Source organism: Watersipora subatra, chromosome 5 (assembly GCF_963576615.1).
Source record: "Watersipora subatra chromosome 5, tzWatSuba1.1, whole genome shotgun sequence".
Taxonomy (NCBI): domain Eukaryota; kingdom Metazoa; phylum Bryozoa; class Gymnolaemata; order Cheilostomatida; family Watersiporidae; genus Watersipora; species Watersipora subatra.
The window spans coordinates 20618385-20638276 of record NC_088712.1 but is presented as its reverse complement, the minus strand read 5'-3'; the positions used below and the strand labels follow the sequence as shown (position 1 = coordinate 20638276).

Here is a 19892-nt window from a genome sequence, read left to right as displayed (position 1 = left end):
TGGAAGAAATTTGGGTGTACATCACACTTAATCAATGATGATTCAATACTTAATTACTCAGTTAGGTTAGATAAATGCTTTTAATAGTTGCTAAAATAAATTGTTATTTTATTAGAATTGATACATCACAGTTTAAGATTTGAATTGAAAATAAATTATTTTGACCAGAATGTTAATTGAACTAGTATATGAGATTGCAACAAGGCATGGTTTAATGTCACTGGGTTAGTTTGATTGGAGCCCGAAATGGTTGTTAGCAATCAGGCTATTTAATCACAATCAGAGGCAATCTGGGTTATATTTTTAGCATTTTATGGCAGTTTCCAGCTCAGTAATAAATATTTGTTTCGTCAAAAACATTTTCGAAAGTCAACATTATCTTCAACAACTTTGTTTATGTGATTTACATGCGAATGTTTCTTACTAAAACGTGGATGTCAGCATCCGCTGTTGTATGGAGTTCTTTATTGCAGCATGATGAACTTCACAGTATCAAATGCATGACTTTCCTGTTGACACTACTAATCTTATCTTACCGGTCACCAGCTTGACGTTACAAATATGTTACAAAATATTTACTCAGTCAACATAATGTTGATAAGCAGGTGACATGCAGTCTACTTCCTGGTTACTACTCTTATTATGATGAACTTTGTCCACCAACGTCATATGATAATGTGGGTGGTCTGTTGTACATTAAGCCACAAATAAATACAAGTTTGATCAATGCCAATGCTTTGATTGGCTCGTGAGAGGAGCTAATCATGTGCTCATTCTTTTAGTATATAACTACAGAAAGCAAAGTGATTAGAGCAGTAGAAACTTGACAACTTTACCATGTCGACTTTTCCACAAACCACCCTGCTCATTCTGCTAATATCAGTTGTACAATCTAATGTTATTGAACCTGGAAGTGTTGAGCAAAACTTGTTTTTTTATCAACAGCAAATCCTTACTATTCATCAACTTCTAAAGGCTGATTGCCCTGACCTTGACAGGTTTAAACGTGAACTCACCGATGATCACCTGAAGTCTCTAAACTTAGAGTTAGCAAAGCTTACACTCAACAGATTGCTGCAAACTCTTGAGTCATGTCGTTCTGATGCTTCTAAAAGTCATCCGGTAATGACCAGCTCTGCCACCACACCAGGTAATACATGACTTCTACAAAGTATGCATTGTTTTCTATATAACTCTACTAGCTTCTATAAAATCAATCCCTCCTTGTACAATCAGCTTGATATTTGGATTCCTGATGATAATAATTTTTTGCAAAATGCCCAGCTTACATAAACTCTCAAACTCAAAAACTGCTTATAGAAATATTTAGACATAATCTACAGTACGGAGATCATCATTAGAAACTATGAAGAGAGAGATCACAACATTGTGGCAAATGAGTGGTAATTGAATACTTTGTCTATTAAAATTGTTTTCGTTCTAGTAGTGAGTGACAGGATTTCAGTCTTGTTAAGAGTAATTTGCTATAAATGGCCATAATTTCTCGAAGGATGCTAATTGTCTAACCAGTACAACGTGAATTGCAAGGTTCAAATATTCATGTTTTCTTTTGTTTAGAAATAAATCATTTTAACATGCAAAGTTAATCAGTCAAACTTGAAACAGTAAAAATATTGAATACCTCTATATCACAGAAAGTTTCAACAATATGACATAGTCAAATTGGTTTGTAGCAAACTTTTCATGGATATCCTTGTGCCAGGTAAGTATATCAGAGTATATCAGTATATCAGTTTATAAAGAAATTATCTTTAAACCCATTTTAATTTACAGAAGCCAGGTCGATGTCAGCAGTAACAGAAAAAGACGCAACAAAAACACTGTCTATAGCCAAAGGTAATCTCCTTTTTTCTTGCATGCAGCACATTTCATTGCTGAAAAAAATGGACTATGTTACACTGTGAAGTACTATTTAGGCATTTGCTATACCAACCCACATAATACTAGCTTTTAAAAATGTTTTGTTAGATTGCCAAGAACATTACGAAAATGGATCAGCTACTTCTGGAGTCTACCTAATAGATCCCCCTACCAACAACTCCAAACCATTATATGTTTGGTGTGATTTTTTTGATGATCATGGATGGACTATTGTCCAGAAACGTTTCGATGGCAAGGTCGATTTTTACCAAAACTGGTTGCATTATAAAGAAGGATTTGGTACCATAACAGGAGAGTACTGGCTAGGTATGAAAGTTGGACTTATCTTCTTTTCAAGTATATTATTACTCTTTCACTACCATAAGCTGACGTATTGGCTAGGGTTACTATCAAGTTATGGCCGGAAGCCAATACATCGGATTTTAGACAGTGTGTTAGTTTGTTTACAATTACTCAGCTTTCACTTCAGATAAACCAAAATTTGGTCTCCATAAAAGCAAGCTCGTTGCTAACAATATGAAATAATTAGCAGGCCTCTCACTAGCTGCTCACTCATTATCAAACAGAAGTTCACCGCACAAAAAAAACACAGGCGAGAATAACACCGCTATCGTTTAAGCCGTATAAGCTTCTAACATTCTTCGCCATTGAGACTCCATTAACTCTATATTGAGTGATTCCAATTCTTTTGGTGCATGTATTCCAGGAAAAAATTGTACTAGTAACCGAATAATAAGGCGACAATCGAAATACCAATATTGAAATCATTAGCAAAATAATGTTGGTATAGTTTGTAAAACTTTTTGCTGATTTCAAATGGCGTTGAATTAAGATTTTTTTTAATTTACAAATGAAAAATTGTCTTTTCAACAACTTGATTTTTACGGTATGTAGATAACTTATTTAATTCTCAAGTTAACACAAACTTAGTGACGTTACGTCAACATTTGTGTGAACACAAACATAAATTCGGGCAAAGCTAGAAATAAACTTGGTAGCGAAATAGTTAACACACGTTATCATCTACACAATAGATGTTTTTCCGAGGTTGATGTTTAAACAGACACCCAAACAAATAAATAAAAACATAACATTCAAGTATTTTCTGCTTGTGTTGTAAAATATATAAAACCTGTAATTTTTTGTGAATTAATTAAAAAAATTTAATATTAATCAGTTGATTCAACAATTAATTTTGCTACTTCATTGCTAAATGTAATGCTTAAACAAACTGGACATCCTTGTGGATATCATGACCAAAGTTAATATTTTTATAATGTATTACCGCCTGCATTTAATTTTTTTTCATTTAATAATAGTATTTGTATTATTATATTTTAGGACTAGATAACATTCATGCATTATCTCAGACTAATTGGAAGCTAAATATTCTTGTCAAAGCGGCCAATGGGACTACAAAGTCAGGAACATGGCCGAGCTTCATCATTGGCAGTGAGGAAGACAACTACAGGCTAAATGTGAGTACAAAGCATGTAGAGAGGCATGCAAGTGAATGAATGTTATTAGTGAGAGAAAGAGAGGACTATGAAGCAATTGTGAGTACATATGGCCATGTAGAATGAATGTATACTAATAGTGAGATATGCAACTACAAGATGAATGTGATTACATAGTGCACGAAGACATCAGGAAATTAAAGTATGCTAGAAAAGATATAGACAACTATGAGTGTTAGAAGGTGTACTACCTGTATTATTTGTGTTGTTTTTCAATAGAGTTAGAGACAATATTACAAACCTAAGTGGCTGGCCAGCCTTACTAAATTTCTAATTGTTTAACCCAGTTTGTTTACATAATATCAAAAGGTATTTCGTAGCAATTTTGTCCTCCATGCGAAACAAGTAGTATGTTTTTTTGTATATTAATGCTAAAGTTAAAGCCATGTGACGATCATGTAATAAGTTACTAGTAATAATATGACATACTCAATTTTAAGTATATAATGAGTCTCATAGTAAAACGAGTAATTAGTGTTAGTAGTCCTCACAAATATGATTTTGAGTAATCTGTAGGACTAATTGAAATAATCCTAGCCAGATATTACAGAACAATAATTTTAAACAGGTTACTGGCTAGGTGAGTATTACATTCGGTTGTAGCCACTGGTTAATAATATAAGTACATGTATACAAAAGCAATCTAGTATCGATTATCTCACGTAGTAGTCACTAAAATGTGGTGAAAGGGTTTCTCTATTTTCTCGAATACTCCTTACACAAAACCTGAGTGTAGATAGGACCTTTAGTATAGCAAGAAGTGTGACGCTGTCATCTTCTCTCTAGTTGGCCACATGTGAGACTGGTGATTCAATTGCCACTGACAGAGTATTCTAATGGTTGTCATTTGTAGCTGGTTTGATGTGTACTCTTTTACTACGGATACCGATCGGAGCATTACCAAAAAACGTATTATTTTGATGTATCACTTCTACATCATGAGTTGGCATTCACCTTTCTTCCTTTTTAGTTTTGATCATCACAACCTCTTTATCGCCTAAAGGTCTGAGAGGTTTCGCCATCTTGTGATGAAGTGATTTTGTTATCTTTGTCTCACCAGTACAGTGTCATAAGCAATCATAGCTCAATGTCATGGATTATTAAGAATGCAAGGTGATGGACATTGAATGATTCGATTAAACAGCATTTCAGCTGGGTTAAAAGATAGGCCAGCAAATGGCGTTTAACATTATGCAAGTATGGCCTCATACAGGGTATTAGTGTGACCCAGCAGCTTTACGTGGAAATGTATTGATGAGTTGCACAAACCGTTCAGCTAGACCCTTCAATTTAGGGCTGTTGGGGCTTGACGTAGTTATCTTGAAACTCCATTCAAATGCAAACTTAGCCATATCAATGCTGTTAAAGGGCATGTTGTCAGCAATTACCTTTAGTGGTACACCCTGAAACGCAAATAATGGTTTCGGGACCTCAAACACATCTTCGCTTAGTTTTTGTTTTACTAGACACCCTTCTGAGTTGTGGGAATAAAAGTCTTCGACACCAACATAAGCTTTGTCTATAAAGTCCATCACATCCATAGCTACTTTGCTCCATGGCAGCTAGAGCACCTCATGAGAGATTAGTTAGTGATTCTCGCTGTTTTCGTTGGCCTACCTCCAACATGTTGCACAGTTGGATATGATCTCTTTGATATCCGCAGTTATGCTAGGCCCTAACATGCACTGATGAGCTCATTATGTGCACTCGGTCACTCCTAAATGCCCTCTGTGTAAGATCTGTAAGTATTCTTTGCAAAACTTAAAAGGTATCAATTGCTTTTCTCCTTTGTAGATGAAGTTGTCTTGTATGCAGAATTTGTCGCGAACGTTCCAAAATGAGTGGATTTTTGAGGGTAAATTGCTTTTGGTGTTCCAATACCAACCATCCAAATATGACGGTTTTTGATTGAGTCAAGGTTTGATCATCTTGGTATGCAGCAATGGGGCAACTTTTTTGCTAACACAAATTGTGTAAACCACCATAAAATCTTCCTCGAAATCTCCATCTACATTGTCAATATAGGCATGAGATGAGGTGTCAGCCAGGTAAAGGAGTTTTCCAGGGACATAAGAAATGCAGTGCATATGGTGCTTAAGCAGCCGCAACAGAAATTTCTGCAGGTGAGGTGATGCTTTGTACCGGCCTTTGTTCACACTATTTATTAAATAGTTGTGGTCAGTTTGAACATCGATTGGGCGACATTACACATAGCTAAGAAATTTTTCAAATTCATGTACAATAGCTGGCAACTCTTTATCAAATTGAGGCCAACTTTGCTCTGTCTCTGTTAAAACATGGAATGCATAAGCTATGGGGTGACTATATTGCATAAAAAAAACTGTTGCTAAACCCGCTTTTTAAGAGTCAATTTGCAACATTGTCTTTTTCTCTACACAACACTAAAGTGAAAGGTTTACTAGTGAGAGCTCGGTTTATTTTGCCTATGACTTTATTTTGTTTTGCGTTCCAACACTATTCTAAATCATTAGCTTTCAAAAGCACTCTAAGTGGTTCAGTGAGTTCAGATATGGTGGGAATGAAAGCTCTCAGAAAATTCATTGAACCCATCAATCTTTGAACTACTGCGGTATTGGTTGTATTGGGCATTTCAGATACGGCTTTCACTTTCTCAGGGTCTGGGCGTAAACCATCTGCTGATACTTTGTGGCCAAAGTACTTTACCTCACATTTGTTCAGCTTAACCCTATCTTGGTTGAACTTGAAATTATATTTCCTAGCTCTCTTCAGTACTTGCCTGATATTGATTCATGTTCCTGTTGTTTTCTTCCCTACCCTATCAAATAATCCAAGCATATGGCTACTTGGAGGTCACCAAATATTTCCTCAACTCTCTTTTTAAAGACCTCAGCTGATGAGTTCATGCCAAAAGGCAACCTTTTAGAACATCACCTTCCAAAAAGAGTGTTGAAGGTGGTAAGTAGTTGACTCTACCTGTCCAATGTGACATGCTGATATTCATGTTTCATATCAAGAATCATAAATAGCTTCATACCTGAAAATTGATGAGCTAGGCTATCAAGATGGGTATGTGAGGGTATTCTCAATACACAGCTTTTTAAGGTCTTTGGGCCCAGAAATATCCTTATACTGCCATATTTTGTCTTGGCTACAACTATAATGCCAACTGATTCTGTAGGCCATCAACATTGGCTATGATATCTAAAGCCTCCAGTTTATGACTATCCGTTTTGACTCTGTATGTCATGAATAACTAAATTATGTGAGCTCTGTTAATAACGGGTTTCACATTGAGATCAACTTTGATTTCATGTTCCCCATTCCTTTTTACGCAAACTATGTTTTTGCACACCAGTTAATGTTGACCAAATGTTTTCTGTCAACCGAGACTATTTCTTGCTAGACTTCCAGGGAGAATTGGTCACCAGAAATAAAATTCTCAGAGTAGCGGCCTCACTGATGTAGCTCATCACAAAGACTATCCCTTTCTTAACATTTCTCAGGCATATGAGCAGCCGAATTACTTTGTAGATGGGTAACCAGTTCTTTTCAGCTGACAGCCCGTAGCTGCAACTCTTCTCCAAATAGTCTCAAGTTAGTTTGGACAGCTGATCAAAAATATTTTTGCTTAACAAGAAAACGGTACAACCTGCATATTGCAAGAAGTGCACTGGCGATTTCCCCAGCTTCCTTTTAAGGAGGTTTCTTAAATTTTAGAGTCAACTGAAAGTCTAAAAAAAAGCCAAACTTTCCTTCTTGTGCTGGTGTTGGTGCTTACCTAGTGGTAAAACTAATTTGGCATTTTTGAGTGTTTGGCTCTCTTGTTGGTCCCACCAGCTCTTGTAACCTGGGCCTGAACCAGACCCTTTTAAGGAGGGTCCAGCTGACATAGTGCTTTAGCACAATTAGTTTGAATTAGGATTGGCTTTATAAGTTTTATGGTTTTAGGGCTGGTGTCCATACCACATTTTTAGTTGGCTTGAGTGTCACCAGAGGCCTACTAGCAAAACCTTCAGCCTTCTTTTCATTGTTCCAGCCTGGCTTTAGAGTTGAGAATTTGAAGTCACTCATGCATATATGTAGTTCCCTGGGTGGTTCACATAATACTTCTTTTAAAGCTAAGAGCATTTTTTTCTGGTCACACATGGCTTAAGCCATGATCCTCTCTTTTCTTACATTTCCGAGATATTAAAACCCATTAAAGGTTTTCCACTCTATTTTGCCAGTCGGCTGACTCAAGTCCAGTCTGTTTAGTGACTGTTGAAGACCTATGTGCAAGGCGTAGTAGGGTTTACTGCTGCAGCCCAACTCCGTTTCTCGAACTAAGTTGCTCCTGGCTGGTGCAGTAACCCTGGACATTTCTATCCTTTCTGTAATCTCAGTGAAAAGGTATGTTCGGTTTAAGGAAATATATGCCTTTTGTTGGTCATGAGGCTAAACCGACCTAACTAATTTGAGATTTTACCAGTCAGTTGCTTTGCCAATACAGTTAGCTGACTGATCACCTCCTCAGTCAGAGTCTGCACTAGACTCAGCTGTTGCCCGTCTCTCACAGGTTAGACCAAAGTTCTGGTCAGTTGCTTGTATCTTGTTTCAATTTGCAAACACTGACTTTTAGCCTGCATAGGATCTGCCAGTGTGAGCATGGAAACAGCACGAATGTGCTTTCGCAAAAGGAAACCATTCAATGGTTGCTAAAAACCTTGGTCATAGTATCCTGGCAAGAAGCAAGCCTACTGCGGTGATCTGTCAAAATGATTTCTAATGTTTAACCAAACTATAATGTTATCCAGTTTGCAATTAGAAACTATTTAAAACTTCACAATTCTGGTGTATGTGTACACAAGCGAAAAGCAAGCAAATCTTAATGAACTCTATATACTTTGTAAAAATACATTAACATACAACTTAAAGCACACCAGTCTTTAGTGTAATATCTGCGACCAAAAGTGTTTTATATCTAGTGGTCTAGCTGGTCTAATTTTTCTGCTACATTAGTTTGCTTTTTTAAATTAGTTTACATATAGTTACATGAAGAGATACGCCTTTTTTAAAAGCCAACTTTTATTTAAAACAAACAGTTTCACCTTACTTTCTTATCGTGATTAGTAGTTGCCATCTAAAAAATCAACAACATGTCACACTTTCAAATGAGTGTAGTATTTTGAATTACTTCATTCTTTAAAGGTGGAATATATATTAAAAACTTCATTAATTTTACAAAGTAAAATAATGTATAAAATAAAACTCTATCTTATTACATATCCAATGTTCACCTAAATGCATCATTCTTGCTAAGCAGTAAGGTTAGAAATGGGGATTATAAAACGCGTTCATTGAGCTATTCTTTTGATTCAAAATATCATGTGGACCCAAACTGTGATATTGAACATCTAAAAGTATTAGTACGGTTTACTTGTAAAGCCTTTACAAACATGGTCTCACATGCGCTGACAGCTGAAGTTGTATGCGACAATTAAACAAGGTTTTAATAGAGTTGATATATATATATACATACATATATATGTGTATGTATATATATATGTATATATGTATATACATATATATATATATATATATATATATATATATACATATATATATATAGCAGCAACAAAATCTTCGATCTCGAATTGAACGTGCAACTTTCAAACTTCAAATCTACTAACGGACATGCATAATCACCTTGCTAAACTTTTCCTATCTTTCCCATCCCTCTCACCATATACTGTATATATTTTCTGGATGTCTTTTGCTTTGTGTGCACATTTCATCATCAAATAATAATACCATTTGAGTTTGTTTTTAAAAGCTCATTTTTTCTGCATCGATATCCTATTCTGGCAATTTTTAACTTTTAAATATTCAATTTCTATTTCAAATGTGTCATTAAACTCATATTTTCGATGTATATAAATCTTTAAATGATTTCAAGTTGACAGTTAGCTTTCATTTATTGTCTGGAATAAGAATCCTTCTACATTCTCCATTTGTTTGATCAGACATAGTATCAGACAATGAAAGTTTGATATCTCATTTTTAGGTTGTCCCCGGTATCATGGACCAAAAAGTTGACACCATAAGTTTCTGTTGAAGCATTAATCTGTTTACGTATGTGATTTTATGTACTCGTCGTTTATTTTTATCTCAACTTATTTGCACTACACTAAAACACTTTTTTCCATGATATAAATTTTTAAAGTTAAAAGGGGGATATGGTAAAAAATGATTTTTTCGCAAATACTTTTTTATCACCTGGGCTATGCCAAGAGTTCAGCAAGTTGTAGATATAATATTGTACATTAAAAAATGACCAAAAATAATTTTATATTTTAAAATTCAACATTTAGCGAATAGTAAAAGTATTGTTTTTCATAAAATTCAGAATTTGAAAAAGTAAACAATTTTCATTAAACATTATTATCGCATTGAACTTCCTATTCATCTTAGGTAGTAAGTTATTTGTGGTATATTTCTTCTTTTCTATTGTATAAATATGTATTATGTTATGCACTGTATCTTAAAACAGGTTAGCAGTGTAGCTTATAATGGGAGTCTTGAAGAGTTTGGTCTCTCTTTCCACAATTTGATGGCCTTCTCGACAAAGGACAGAGATAATGATGGATTTTATCGCAGCTGCGCAGAAGAATGCTATGGTAACTGTAATCTTTTTTTGACTATCTATTTTTGACAGCACACTTATGCATAATTATTGTTAGATATTTATTTTTTCCTTAGTTGCCCGATAAATGAGAAACATTATGTTATATAAGAACTATTAACCCTACAACATTTGTTATGCTACAACATTTATTGTTGTAGCAAAACTAGTTAGCGTGCATATTGTTGATTGTTTATACCAAGTGAACGTGTAAGAAAGTTAACAAATATTATTCTTTAGAAAATAATAGCGTTATCATCAATGCAGTTATAATAAACACAGACTATCCAGTAAAGGGCATTTGCATATACGACATAGCATGGACATATAATTATATTTAGTTTTAATATGGTCTTGGCTTCAGGAGTGTGTATGTTACAGGTGCTTGGTGGTACAAGAGTTGTACCGTGTCTAACCTCAATGGAGGCTACAACATTTCAAGCAGGCAAGGAACCTACTGGTCTGACCTATACCCTCTTATAGAGACAGTGATGAGAGTCAGTAGAAATTAAATTTTACCAACTCGGCTCAACAGACACAACTTATTAGTAACTAAATAGTATTTACTAGTTGAAACAAAAACTTGACTTTGTTGACACTTCAACATATTATATTTTTGATTTGAGTATAAGGTGGTTGTCTGATTGCATCATCATAAGCACTTTTATAACTTCCTGATGATTTTATACAACATCAAATATATAACATAATACACTTATTTTCTACAGCTATTGTAGAGAAAATTTTGTATAATTAACTAAATATGGCTGCTGTCAAAAACAATATGTAAAAATAATGAACATGGGAATGACTGAGAATCGTCTGAGGTTTTGAAATGGTTACTGTTACAAAAAATGAATCATAAACTGTTTAAAACTTCTCTGTGACTCATCTTAGCGAGTTTTAGACCATTTTGAAAATGAACCATCAGTTCGAACGTCACTTTTCTACACTGCATATAAGAGCATAAGTTACTAATAGACAAACATTTTAGTTATGATGCAATGCATAAAAATGTGATACAATTTTTTTTCTTTTTTGTGCTGCTTAAAATTATATTCTGTATAGTTTTGTTGTAGCAATAAAGTTGCTTTTTTCAGTTTGTTGTTCTATTGCTGTTTACCACAAAGTTTAAATAGGATGCGGTTGGTTTCAGATTTTTTTAGTTTTGGCTAGCAACAATATATCATGCATAGGTTGATGTTGGTTTTAGTTTGGCCTGTTACAGCTACCAGCTGTAGATGCTGTATAGGCTGTTAACAGTTTCAGTTTGATCTGCTCTTGCTGGCTACCAATAATGGAGTATAGGGTGTGAGAAGTTTCAGTTCCTTTTGTTGTTGCCATCAACCATATGCATTGCATATGTTATTAGTTTCAGTTTGTTTTGTTTTTCCAAGCAACCATTTATTTGTATCGGTTGTGGATATCGTTTGCTTGTTTGAGTTTTGCGTGCAACCATGTATGTTGTATTGGCTGTTGGCCCTGTAAGTTTGTCTTGTTGTTGCCTAGCAACCATATATTTGTTATCGGTTGTCAATACATCCGGTTTGTTGCTATTGATTTTAGCCATATGTATAGTATTGTTGGGTGTTGGTCATTTCAGCTGGTTGTGTTACTGCCTAGCAACCATGAATGCTGTATAGGCTGTTGCTTTATAAGTTTCGTTTTGCTAGCAACGAGTTGAATTGTGACGATTGTTGCCAGCTTTGATTTGTTTTTTGCAAACATTTACATGTTTTTGCAACAAGTTTTAACTCATTCGTGACCATCGTGAGAAAACTCATGCATGTTGATTTTGGCTGGTTTAACAACGAGAGCTATCTTGCCTTAAAAACTCACCCATTTCATGTACATATTTTTCTAAGTAATGTAATAAAATATTTGAATGGGGTATGTAAAAGGTTTCTGGATAATCGGAATAGAACTTCCATATTTGCTTTGAAGAGATCTCAAGCAAAGGTTATAACCAAAATAGCAACCTTATATTGAGGTCTTCTTGAAAACAGAAAACATCGTGGCGACTTAAATTTTATCGCTTGAACCTATTTTCTTTTAGTTTTAAAAATGAATTTTCAGTATTATAAGTGGAGGGACGGTATAAGACAACATAAATTAAATTCAAAAAACACATTTGTTGTGTAAAAGTTATTACTACCTCATAATTTTGCTAGATTTAAATTGCTCAATGAAAGTAGAGATTTTTAGGTAGTCAGTAACTGTTGTAGTCAGACAGAAGTTATCATTCACCTTTGATTGGACCGTATTGATTCTTAAAGCCGACCATGAAATCTAAAAAATCAAGAACAAATTTACTAGACATGTTTTTACTAATTGAAAATGTTTGACAGTTTTTTGGTGATATATTAGCATGTACATAGATATTTGCAATGTATTGGTTTGAAAGAGATTATTCATGATGAAGAGTTCTAAATTAGTATAACATGATTTCCATGTTCATGACAAATGCATATATATAATATATATATATATTACATAATATTATATATATATTATATAATATTATATTATATTATATATATATAATATATATATATATATTATATATATATTATATAATATTATATATATATATTTATATATATATATGTAGCTATATATTGTAGTTTATTTATGTTTTATAGCTGAAACATAAATTACTATAGCAAACATTGAGACAGTATAATTTTCATATCAGTTCAATATGACAGCTACAACAGGAGTGACCAACTTTTTAATCACACCATAACAAGTATTATCAACAGCTGGCCAGCCAAGCTAGAAATTCGAAAAAGCCACATAAACCAGTAAGCTATAACTGCATTACAGTAAAATAAGCTATGAAAAGCTATGAAAAGCTTGACAAAAGGAACAATAATATTTCAACATATATATTCATGTAGAAATATTTTTGTAATATTGTATTGTATGTAACAATACAATATTTGAAAGTCAATTGGTTATATTCTATCACTTATTTCAGAAATTCAAATTTTATTTAAGCAAGTAGAGGTTTTTTGAAGTGTAAATTCTTTCTTGAATTTTTTTTGAGACACAAGCTTACATGAGATTAATATGTTTTTTCTCTGAATGGTATACCATCTGAAAGGAGAGATTTGAATAGTTATTTTAAGAGCTGAATGATTAATTTATTTCAATTTAGTATTCCACAGTAATACATAAAATTATAGCAATTTTCTAAGAAATGGCTGGAATTTAAAATATTTAGCATGACAGTTAGTCTGTTGCGACTGAGTTGAAACGTGAGAAACCGACAAAGGACACCAAATCAAACAAGTATGTTAGTTGTGAATTGGAGCTGTGTAAACCCTAAGCAAACAGAAATAGAAAATAAGTACAAACTATTAACCCGTGCGATGTAGTGAAATATTCGAAATATCAACAACATGAACATATGTCGCTGGTACAGTCTTGCAAAATTTATATTTTAGCTTTAACAATAGCTAATGAACCATCTCAGATACCACACTCATGTTTTGCAGATTTGGCTTAAAAAAATTTAACTCCCTTTTGTCAAGAAGTATTTTGGCCTTTGCCGAGTGTAGTTTGTTTAGCTAAACCCAATAGTAATACTTAATTGCAACAATACAAATTTGAAAGACTTACAAAAGCAGCTAGCGAAGAGTCTATGAAAACCATTAAATAACTCCTAAAAACAAAGCTGTGATTATACAATACTTTTTCAAATAAGTCAGCTAAACCAACTTTTTTGGTCACTTTAATTTTAAATCTACTGCCAATTCAAAGGTACATAACTCGTATTTTATATTGTTGACTAGAATTTTATTCATGGGCTGCTACTTTTTCTTGATAAAAACAAGCTGCTACCTATTTATTGACTTTAAGCATTTCAGACCCTTTAAACAAAGTTTTCATTAGTTCCGTTTTTGCAATTGTGTTAAATGCAATTATTTGTCGCCTTGAAAATTAAGTTTATCTACCTTTCTAGCCCTTTTTCTGAGTGTTTTTGAGAAACTTTTGGTATCGGTTTAGCAAACAAACGTAAAGTTATCCCAGAAAATCAGGTAACACAACTCCAGAAATTATGAAGTTTGCTGCTGCAGCATAATGCAAGAGCTCTGCAATTACCTTGCTCCATTGTGGTAGGCAACATCTGCAGCAGATGTATGATGAAAATCCGATTAATAATGTTTTGAAAAAAGCTGCTACATTTTCGTTAGATTGTTTAATATTAGCTCCTATGTAGACATTGACCCATTTTTTGTGTCCTATCATGTGTTCAGTTTAAGTCAATATTATAAAATTATAAAATTGAATATAAATATATAGAAAATAGAATTATAAAATTACTTTGATTCAGAAAAAACGAGCAAAATGATTGATCTGTAGTTGCTATGAAGATTTTTAAAAGATTCTCTAAATGACTTGCTGTGAGTCTTTACTGTTCCAACTGATAACAGCCACTTTATTCAAGTTTAATGTATTTGTTTGTTATAAATGTTTAAGATACGGTAAACAGTGTGCGTGTTTAAGTTACTGCATAGAATGAAGATTTCCCTTGCTTTAGCTCTCTTGCTCATTGCAAATCTCTAAATATACACTAGGCTCGCTTCTTTCGACATCAGTCATTCTTCTCAGTGCTGCCCAGTAGCTGGCCCAGTAGCTGGGGAGTCATCTCGTCATCGCTTAATGACCGGCTGGTTATCCTCTCAGGCTTTCTTTGTTTGGTTTGGCAGAGTCCAGCTAGCTTCATCTCTGTCCAGCTGGGCCAAGCAATCTTTCTGTCAGCCAGCAATTGTGATGGTTGACTGGTTGACTGTTTCATTGTGTGACCGAAGGCTTGGCTATCGTATTCTACACTTTCATCCCTACTGGCTGTCATAGGGTTGTCTATAGCTCCGAGAGACTAGTGTCTGAACCTAGAGTCAGTGCAGTAAGGTTCCATACTCCAGGTGTCAGAGTTCTTGATGTAGGATCTTTAGGATTGTCGCAGGTCCTGATGGTTGAGCTTTGCAATAGCAGCAATGTCAAATGAGACCTCCGCTGCATTCAATGGGTGTAGGATGTCCAACATTAGTTAATTGTCTATCTTTTCTTGCCGGTCCTATGAAAGATACCTAGCTGAACAGCATACTAAAATCTGGATGAGGGGGTCAGTGGCTAGATAGCCCAGCTCCTATGTTAGTGGGTGAACCGGGATCTCCTGTTTTTTTCACCTGGGTGATGGCCTCTCCCATTTGAGGCTCTTGTCAGTCATTTTTCCTCTTCAGTCCACCAACTTATGTTTCTCTTCTAAAGCACATGCATCTATCCAATTACCTGATGCCTCAACTGGTTCTTGTGAAGCCAGCAATATGTGGTAAAAGAGGGGTGCACTGTTCTATGGACAGGTCCAGCCCCAAGCCTCGTGCCCATATATCCTTTTACTAATTTGGCAGTTTGGTACGATGTACCACAGGTCTACAACTACTAATTTTGTAGATCCCTCTAAGCTGGACAACTCAGTCCTTAAACACACAGTGCCAAGTGGTCATGTTGGAAAATTTCTAGACCACGTAGTCGCAGCTCTGCTGATGACATTTCTCATAGCCACAGATGCTGCATCATGCTCACCAACCCAAGCAGCCATGAAACCACCGCCTGTGACATGACAAAGGCATTTTTTTAGTTTTCAAAACTTCTTCCTTGGCTGGCGAGTTGTCTATCCAAGTTTTCTTTAACTATTACACTTCAAGTGTCAAAAGTTAAGTTGCCGGTTTATTTTTGAGCCAGATCAGCCTCAGCACAATGAGGTTGTTCAGAAAGTGTCTCCTAGTTGTGGCTTGTTGTGAGCCATGACAGATCGGGTTGCCTTTTCAACTCCCTCATGACAGTCATAGTTTTCTTTTATTCAAGGTGGGAAAAATCTGGTTTGTTAGATCTGACTGGCTTGACCGATTGCTCCTACTCCTAGCGATTGCTCTTTGTAAAGCATAATTGAAACCAGCTTAGGCGCTTAGTGCGGAAGGAGGGGTGAAGTTCGAGAGCAAGCCAGGTGAGACTAAAAACAAGCAAGTCCTACTTTAGAAGAAAGTGGAAAAGTGCTCACTGAGTCAGCTGGATCTAGACATCGTACATCGCCAGTCTTTTTCTTATTTGGGAAGACTGCTGCGTTATCAGCAATGAATTAGCAGTAATCATATCGTTGCACATGGACTCATACTCTGGTTCCAGTCTATGAGAAACTCTTGTTCTCAAATGAGTCTCTTGGTGCTCTCCTTATCTTGTCTTTAAGGGACTCAGCTGACTTATCATTTTTACTAATGAATCAGATAGCTTATTCTGATGAGAATATATGTCAACAGGGTGAGAAGGCCGTAACTCATAAGATATTTGGAGTTAAAATGCAAAAACTCTGTAATTACCTTGCTCTGTTGTGGTAGGCAATGAAAATTTTTTTTAAGAAGCGGCAGTTGCGCTGGGAGCATTTTTGTCACCATATCACATCATTGAATTCACGCAGGATGTGCATGTGGAATCTTAAAACATGCCTTATTAGCATAGCAGTATGGCTTTTTTGATGGTCAGAGACTGTGCTGCATGAAAGTCAAAGTTGATTTTTAGACCTGCTGTCTTGATGTGACAAGGCTCTTTTGATTTCGAAATTTGTTTCAATTGCTTGCCCAGCATGTCTTAAGAGGTCTTCATACGAGGATCATGCTTCTGAAGGTTTTGAGTATCTAGCTTTTGCATATTCCATTCTCCATTCATTCTTCCGACCAGAGTTGTTGTTCTATTTATGTTAGTTTAGCTTCGGTCAAATATAAAATCTTTTGTTGGTCTATGAGTAGTCTGGGCTAGTCCCAGTTTTTTTAAGTAGACCCGGTAAGGCTTCAGAGAACCTATGATTTCTCTGCAATACTTTTCTCGCTGGTTCACATGGTTAGAGAAGGCTTTCATTATTTTGTAGGGCCACATAAATCTGGCCTGCAAGTTTTGGTTGTCGCCTGCACTCCTGCTCTTATTTATTATCCACACCCCGTTGCCAGGGTTTGAGGGGTTGTTCCTTTTGGATCATTTAGCATCTTCTATATCTGCACCAGATGTAGTTTTTCTGAAAAGTCCAAACCCTTTTAATATTAGGTGAAGTGGTCAGTCCAACCCAAAAAATCACTTCTAACCTCAAGGTGTTTTTGGCTGGGGCCCCACCAAGTCTATCGTCAACTTTTGCTTAGGCTACTGGCATATAGTCTCTGCCTTCCTCTGGCTGCCCTTTTTGTTTTGTGCTTTGCTTCATAGAACCAAAAATTTTCCCCCATAATCAGCCACGGGCTGTGTCTGTCAGACAAAGCTTCCTCAAACAGACAGTCGGTAGATAGCGCAACATTTAGGGTGGTCATAGAGAGAAAGTCAAGCTGATCAGATTTGGCTGTATCCTAACCAATTGCTGGACTTTTAAAAGTTTTCTGACAGCTACATGTCCACTCTCAGTTGCCTGCATTTGCGGCCATTCTTTATCTGTAACACTTTGAGCAGAGTCTGTACTATAGTGGCAAACTTCACAAAGTACTACCGGTAGTAGAATACCGTGTCAGACAGCCTTGTAGCTCCCTGAGATCTAAAGATGTAAGCTATTCTTGAACAGTCTGTTTTTTCTTAGGACTGGTAACCAACTCAGTTTGCTCACGATGTGTTTCAAGTTGCATACTTGCAGCTGGTGAATCTTGCATTTGGTTAGCCTGAGCCCTGCTTTATTTAGCACTGAGAACACATCCTCTAATTGATGCAGGCTGGTGTCAAAGTTTGGTTTAATGGCTATGATGCCATCCAGATAGAACTACGATGTCTATCAACGAAGCCTATGCAGTAGCATTTTATCAGCTTTTAGAAAGGGCTAGCTAAAGTAAATTAAAAAGAATGACTTTCTGCTCTCTGTAGAAGTAGTTGCTTTTTGAAGGGGTCCCAAGATGGGTACGGGCCACGAATGCTAACTTATTTCATGCATTCCAGTATAAAATTGCTTGCCACTAGCTACTGATCAGTTCCAACAAACTGAAGAGCTTGATGTTAGATAGGGCCTTGAGGCGGTTGTCGATGTGAGTCCTGAAGTAGGCGTCCTGTTTAGTAATCTTATCAAGCTGGCGGTAGTCGACGCAGAACTGCCATTTTTCATTTTTTTATAAACCAACACCACATGAAAATTTAAGTCTCATTTGGCTGATCAAAAGAGCCTTTTGTCAAGTTGATCACACCCTGGCATTCCACCTCAACATTCTTCATTAGCCCCAGCTGTTGGGAGTTTGACTTACTGTCCTTTATTGCAACACTACAAGTAAAGATTCTTTATAACACGGGATAAAAGGCAGTTAACTGCCATAAAAAAATCTTAAAGTGTGACAATGAATAATGAAAAATAAATATAAACACAATTATTAAAAAACCATGGAAGATGCATTATTGGTCCTGGTGGTAGTGTCTAAGGGTGAAGCTGGAGGTCATGTGTACAACCCCTTTACAATGCAATTTTCCATTTTCTAAATGTGCCTTCAGACATATGTATAGGCACAGATCTTATTATTATGAAGGTTTACACTACAAAGGTTTACAAATTAATTTGATAGATTTCTGCTGTTACTTAGATACAGCTTTTGTAAACAAAGCCTTGTAAATTCCGAAAAAGCGGCCTTTGGGGATTCTGACACACCCTACGCAATGCCGCAAAACCAGTCGTTATGGTTCAAAAGGTTAAGGTTGATTTGTACGCCATGAAATAACGGCGCAACAGTTGTATATGTAGTAGTCTTCTCAATGTCTGCTTAATGTTTAACGTAATAATGAGGCAGTGATATAAACTTTGCCAGTTTTTGTTTACTAATTGAACTCTGTAAAAGTCCTGTTAGTACTTAAATTTGTTGGGACTACAAATGTATGCATAAGTCAGTTTTCCTAACTTCGTAAATTGACTCTTCCAAAAATTAAAAACAACTTATTTACATCAGCTAGCGGTTTGACTACTTTTAATATCTCATGCAAGCTACAACAGGTTTTTGTTAAAAATTGCTGTGTGTAAACCAACTTGATAGTTCAATTTCCATAATGTTCAATAAAACCTAGCTGAAAAATTTCCTCACAGGTGTTTACGTAACAGCTAAAATTTGTGTTCAGCATTGTTTAGTGTAAAATTTTACTTACATCTCCAATTGTTTTCCATTAATTTTATTTCCACTGAACAAAGTAACGATAACTTGAACCCCAGATGTTTGCCAATCTTCAACTAATGTTATTGGATATACAAATTGACTTTGTTATCTGCACCTTAAGATATAATTAAGATGGTAAATGTTCACGACTTTTTGTGTATTATGAAAGTAAAACATTTTCAGCTACTGAGGACTCGTGAAACGTTTAATAATGAGTTCATGAGGTAACTAAATTTGATGACTGTAACCACTGCTCTTGAAAAAATCACAAAAAATAAATGATAACGTGTTCTGTTTATAATATAAAAGATACCAGATTAAAACTATTTGGTAGATTTCAAAAAAGATAAAAAAATGTAAAAAAATATAATCTCAAATTTGAAAGAACTACTAAAAAAGCAAAAGTGCAGTTTTAAAAAAGTGTACTAGTTGCTTTTGATCAATAGTATCACCTTCATGTGATAAGTTTGCTGATAAATAAGTTAAAAGTCAAAACCGTATACTGATAAAAATATATAAAATATCCACTGCAACTCTTTACCTCCTCACAGAAAACCTAAACAGTTAACAGTACTTGGCTTTATATGTATTGAGAAAAAATGTGAATATAATTGCAGTGAGTATGTGAGCATGTATAAACTGCTTCAGGAGAGTTTCCCACACGCTCCCTTC

At 35.3% G+C, this 19892-nt stretch overlaps 1 protein-coding gene across 1 annotated transcript; it reads left to right on the top strand.

Annotated features, from left to right (window-relative positions):
- The first annotated feature begins 837 nt into the window (after positions 1 to 837).
- On the top strand, positions 838 to 11022 carry LOC137397191 (microfibril-associated glycoprotein 4-like). Its single transcript, XM_068083478.1, has 6 exons — positions 838 to 1150; positions 1795 to 1857; positions 1990 to 2208; positions 3244 to 3380; positions 9931 to 10057; positions 10444 to 11022. The coding sequence occupies exons 1-6, from the start codon at positions 838 to 840 to the stop codon at positions 10572 to 10574; spliced, it is 990 nt and encodes a 329-aa protein (XP_067939579.1). The 3' UTR covers positions 10575 to 11022.
- The last annotated feature ends 8870 nt before the right edge of the window (positions 11023 to 19892 follow it).